The sequence below is a fragment of the Bidens hawaiensis genome, unplaced genomic scaffold (assembly GCF_021521415.1).
Source record: "Bidens hawaiensis isolate Kalapana, Puna unplaced genomic scaffold, B.hawaiensis_p1.1 tig00004357_1, whole genome shotgun sequence".
Lineage (NCBI taxonomy): Eukaryota > Viridiplantae > Streptophyta > Magnoliopsida > Asterales > Asteraceae > Bidens > Bidens hawaiensis.
The window spans coordinates 541,112-547,388 of record NW_027491262.1 but is presented as its reverse complement, the minus strand read 5'-3'; the positions used below and the strand labels follow the sequence as shown (position 1 = coordinate 547,388).

At 33.1% G+C, this 6,277-nt stretch overlaps 1 protein-coding gene across 1 annotated transcript; it reads right to left on the bottom strand.

Annotated features, from left to right (window-relative positions):
* Positions 1-1,404: 1,404 nt before the first annotated feature.
* LOC143626294 (mannose/glucose-specific lectin-like) lies at positions 1,405-2,441 on the bottom strand. The gene is made up of 2 exons (XM_077096433.1): positions 2,181-2,441; positions 1,405-2,085 (listed from the first exon to the last, which is right to left on the bottom strand). The coding sequence occupies exons 1-2, from the start codon at positions 2,439-2,441 to the stop codon at positions 1,405-1,407; spliced, it is 942 nt and encodes a 313-aa protein (XP_076952548.1).
* Between the last annotated feature and the right edge of the window lie 3,836 nt (positions 2,442-6,277).

Below are 6,277 nucleotides of genomic sequence, written 5' to 3'. Positions count from 1 at the left end.
TAGGTTAAATAGGCTTTTATGCATCACTAGCACAAACATGATTTAGAAAATGATTTTTAATTTTGTTTTTATTTTACTTTGAGAGAGAACATGTTAACTTTCTAGGCTTTTGTTTTTTAATTAGAATAGTTTTTAAGTTATGTGATTTTCGTTTTTACTATTCTTTTTCACAAATAAATGAGGAATCGCTTTTACTTTTCATAATGAGATTTGTTTAACTAATTTAACCATTTCTAATGGTTTTATTTATTTTATCATCTTAACAAGATACATCATCAAAGAATATTTGTTATTATTTACAGACATATTATTGAAAAATTACTTTGCTAAAAATAAACAAATCAAGTTATTGATAAAATGATCGGGTTAAGGTTATTAGCTATTTTTTTGTGTGTTTCTATAGTTTTAGTTATGGTATAATAATTCTAGAGTTAAAAGGCTATATATTATTCCCCAAGTAAATATATGTTTTGTGATCAGACTGACCCGAAAACTTTGACGCTAGATAGTAATAAGTCAATTTTTTAAATGACGACGAACCCATAAGAAAAAATTTCTATCTTAGATATATGATTAGTAATATTGTACAGTTCTTGTTGTTTAAACTTTAGGGTTGTAGCAGACATAATATTTGTAAATTAATAAAATCTAAATCACTTTAATTATTTCCACATATTTTCGTTCTACTTGGCAAGAGATTAGCAACAAACAAATAAGTGCTGAAAAAACATTGACTGAAGGTAAATATATATTAATCCTCACACGAGTGTTTTCGAAATAAAAGTGGTTTAGGAAATTGAGTGAAAAGTTACTCTATGTGTAAACAAACTTTATTGAGCCTTAGATTAAGTGTAGTGGGATGGCGCCCCACTACACATCATCAAGTTAACGCCATGCAAGCCATTTCGCTAGCTAAAGGCCCCAAGGGCATGAGCCCCTTAATTTGAGCACTAAGCCAATAACAGGCAGGGGAGGCTGGGGTGTGGGGCCAGGCTCCTTTCAAACCACTTTTCATAATTTTTGTTAAATAAAAACGAATAAAATATAATTGTGTTTTAAAGATTTTTGAGAAAAAATTATTGAAAGCCCTTGTGCCTATGTAACAGTTACTTTTTCACAATTTAGTTAAACTACAAAACAACCAGAATTTGCTGGTTTAGCAAGCCATGTTTCAAAGATATATTGAACATCATTAGAGTTACTTCAACAACATCACGTTGTTTATTGAGATTAGGATACCGAAAGAAAGCAAAAAATCAAACTATAATAGACCAACAAACAAATTACATGAAAGTGCTTAAACAACATAGCATTCAATTAACCAAAGAAATACATGAAAATAATATTGATGATAGACCAGCATATTACATATTCAAAAGACTTTATTTCATTTCATCCCATATCCTAGTTTGAAGCCCTCAAATAGACACCAATAGTATTAATATAACTACCTTGAAGGCCGTACAGTCCAGCAAAAGAACCATCATCCCATGAGACTGTAAAAGGGTCTCCTTTGACATCACCGAATGGCCCATGGGTTTTTTTGTTCGTCTTGAATGATATCGAAGAAAGTACTACTTGACGGGTGGGGTATGCTCCGATTGTGCCACTGATGCCAATAATCTCTTCATCGGCGTCAAGCACTACGTTATCCGCTATGTAAACACCACCACCTGATCTATCATCCACCTTTTCGGAAGTGTTGAACCTCAAAGACTCTATGCCATCTTTACGAATAATGGTTATCTCATCCAGACGCTCATTTCGGTCAAGTTGGAAAGACCAAAGAGTTTGCGGACGATTCCATAATGCTCCCCATGTTCCGACATTCACAATTTCCCAATGGGGTTTTAAATAGACACCAAAGTCTTCAATATATCCGCCAATTACTGAATATATGCCGTAAAATCCGACCAATGAGCCGTTGTTCCAAGGTAAGGAAAGCACTGGATCTGTTGTCCGGCCAAAAGGTCCATGGGTGGTCTTGTTGGTTTGAAAAGATAGTGAAGAAATTACTGTACCGCGACCCAAAATACGAGAGCTTGCTTGAATCCCAACTATTTCCTCGTCTGAGTCAAGCGTGACCTGAATATACAAACAAGCGTATATATGAGATTATGTTTGTGTGTGCATGCATATATATACGCGTTAAACAGTCGAAGATTAAGTTATATGCTCACCAGGGTAGTTTCTCCGCCATCCGGACCATAGATGTTAGAAATGCTCAAGGCACCTCTATATTCAGTGGTGAACCCGAGAGATAGTATCTCATCATCACCATGACCAACCCTTATACTGTGCAGCCTATGACCTTCCTTAATTTCAAAAGACCAGTTATTCTGAGGATCTCCACTTGGAATTCCCCAAATTCCGACCCGAGTAAATCCCGCTCCATTCTTTTTTGCATGCGGAATGTTCACGTTTTGTAGTACTCCTGCCATGCTAGCTGCATGTATCAAACAGATTAGATTAATTAATAACTTCTCTAAATATTATTTATTAACTGTTGTGATCAACGGGTCATGCACTGTTTACGTTTATTATAAATTTAAGGGTCTATATTCGAAACTTAACAAAAATACAAATTAAACTTGGCTAATTAATTTAGTGTATGATTCATACCTCGTTGTCCTCCTTTTGATATGAACTTGCTGAGTTGAATGTGGAAGAAGCGTAACGTCCTATGCATTTATATGCAAAACCTCGTTCGTATTTTGTGGTCAATAATTCACTAGAGATCACAAGATATCTTAATTTGTCTTTTTTAGTCAATAATTGAACTTTTTTAGGTCATGTGTTCAATGCTTTTTAATTTTCTTTTATATATTTTTGTACTAGCATATACTTCAATGTCAAAACCAACTGTTATTTCATTTTAATTTGCTTTTCTTTCAACATATTGTACGTTTTTGTAACCCTACAATATTTTGAATTAACAATCATATATGTTAATTAATCAATTTTCATTTATTTTTATTTTACTAAATTTACTTCATATGTAGTGGAATGATAAGAGAGAGACCTTGTGTTCCATGTGACACAGGTTCGATTCATGCCCCCACCGTTTAGTTTTGGTGGAAACCTGGTGATGATGGAAGACTAGGCGAGTGGGCGGCAAGCACTAGCTCAATCCTTAAACTAGACGGGTTTTATCTCATCACACTGTCGTGCTTTTGGGCGATTGTTCATGAGTGTCGACCCTAGGTGCGTGTTTTCCCCGGTTCAGAGGCAAGTGCATCCCAATGTGATAAATTTCGCTAGTATCCCAATTGAACGGCTTGTGGTATGTTGATCAGAATTTGGTTTTGATCCTCAAGGATGGATAAGTTTTCAAAAAAAGAAACTTCATATGCGTATATTGAACTATGGGAAAGCTGATTATTGGTCATTACTTATGCAAAAATGTAACATTTTTAGTCCGTGATAAGATAGCATAAGTTGGTAAAATATTAGGTTGGTATGAACAAACATCGGGTTTTGACAAATTTATGACTAACTTACGACCAAAAACATCATCTCTATGCTTATTTTTGAGTTGCAATTAATTGTTTTGCTACAAATTTGCAACAAATATCACACAGGACTTAATATTTGTAAAGTCCAATTATAATGCTCGGAAATAAAAAACAAACACGAATTTATAAATAATACTAAAACTACAAGCAAAAACAAAAATGTTTGTATGCTGATTAAAATAGGAGTAATCAAAATCAGGATTTCTTTGTGTGAGCCCAATCTAATAAAGTTGGTTGGGCTTGGTTTGGTTTGGCTCGACAAACCCATTCTGCTTGTTATCAACGTTCTCTGATGCAACAAACTCAAAGTCCATAAAGATGTGTACGGTTCGGTTCGGTTATTAGCTGAGCCTGCTCTAAACTTGCTGAGTTGAATGTGGAAGAAGCATAAGCCTTGTGCATTTATATGCAAAAACTCGTGTGTATTATGTGATCAATAATTCATTTAGAGATAACGCGATTGAGTGTGATACAACATATCTTAATTGTCTTCTTTCAATCAATAACTGAGTTCTTTTAGGTCACATGTTCAATGGCTAAAAATTTTCTTTTATAAAATTTTGCATGTGCTTCAATGTCAAATGCAAGTTGTAATTTACGAAAGGGAAAACTTTATAGAATGATAACCAAGTTTCAATGATGTTTCAATTAAGTCACTCAATGTTTTTATTGTCTTAATTAGGTCACTTAAGTTGCAAAAGGTGTTCTAATTCTATGGTTTTTTTTACCTACATAACAAGTTACCATTGGCAAATTTGTAGAAAGGGGATGAACCACACATTTGCAACAAATTAGGCTGGTGTGAGCTAACCCGATCGCAAATTAGGTTTTTGAAGCATATATATATATGGATCATGATTCATGTGTCTTTGGATTATGATGTATTAATTGGGTATAAATAATATGCTCTTGTTATCTTTCTCAGTGTCTTTGGTTGTAAAGAGCAAAGCTTTATGAATATATAGTGCTTTTATTTACAGAACCAACCATTTTTAACTTTTAAGTATTTCATAATTACCACCTTAGTACTATTCTGCTTATGTTAATTATGACTCGTTTGGCAATGATTCAGCAATATAAGTAGCATCAAAGTGGTTCATTAATATAGCACCCATTGGACACATCTAGTGGAACATGAGTACATGACACATCAATTATTAATGATAACATATGGGTGTGAACAAAATTCATGCTACACTTGTTTTAGATCAGTACGTTACCATTATTTGTTAATGCCTCATATGGGTAAATAAGTAATATATGTTAACGGGCCAAATGTAAATGAGAAATATTAGGCTTTATGTGATTCAAAATACATTTTAGGTGAATTTTGAACCCATATATATAGTGGCGGAGCTACTCATACGTCTTCGGGTACGCCCGAACCCATTCTATTTTCAGTTTTATTTAGAGCATATAGTAGTGTATTAGCGAACGAACCCATTCATTTTTTGCGACTGAACTCATTAATTAAGAAACGAAAAGTGAAGAAAGCATATCGGAAATTTTTCCGGTGGACGGAAGGAACTTCAATGGTGGAATTTCTAGCTACGTGTATTTGATGAAGAAGAAACAAAGCAGGTAACTTATTATTTTAGGTTAAATAGGCTTTTATGCATCACTAGCACAAACATGATTTAGAAAATGATTTTTAATTTTGTTTTTATTTTACTTTGAGAGAGAACATGTTAACTTTCTAGGCTTTTGTTTTTTAATTAGAATAGTTTTTAAGTTATGTGATTTTCGTTTTTACTATTCTTTTTCACAAATAAATGAGGAATCGCTTTTACTTTTCATAATGAGATTTGTTTAACTAATTTAACCATTTCTAATGGTTTTATTTATTTTATCATCTTAACAAGATACATCATCAAAGAATATTTGTTATTATTTACAGACATATTATTGAAAAATTACTTTGCTAAAAATAAACAAACCAAGTTATTGATAAAATGATCGGGTTAAGGTTATTAGCTATTTTTTTGTGTGTTTCTATAGTTTTAGTTATGGTATAATAATTCTAGAGTTAAAAGGCTATATATTATTCCGCAAGTAAATATATGTTTTGTGATCCGACTGACCCGAAAACTTTGACGCTAGATAGTAATAAGTCAATTTTTTAAATGACGACGAACCCATAAGAAAAAATTTCTATCTTAGATATATGATTAGTAATATTGTACAGTTCTTGTTGTTTAAACTTTAGGGTTGTAGGAGACATAATATTTGTAAATTAATAAAATCTAAATCACTTTAATTATTTCCACATATTTTCGTTCTACTTGGCAAGAGATTAGCAACAAACAAATAAGTGCTGAAAAAACATTGACTGAAGGTAAATATATATTAATCCTCACACGAGTGTTTTCGAAATAAAAGTGGTTTAGGAAATTGAGTGAAAAGTTACTCTATGTGTAAACAAACTTTATTGAACCTTAGATTAAGTGTAGTGGGATGGCGCCCCACTACACATCATCAAGTTAACGCCATGCAAGCCATTTCGCTAGCTAAAGGCCCCAAGGGCATGAGCCCCTTAATTTGAGCACTAAGCCAATAACAGGCAGGGGAGGCTGGGGTGTGGGGCCAGGCTCCTTTCAAACCACTTTTCATAATTTTTGTTAAATAAAAACGAATAAAATATAATTGTGTTTTAAAGATTTTTGAGAAAAAATTATTGAAAGCCCTTGTGCCTATGTAACAGTTACTTTTTCACAATTTAGTTAAACTACAAAACAACCAGAATTTGCTGGTTTAGCAAGCCA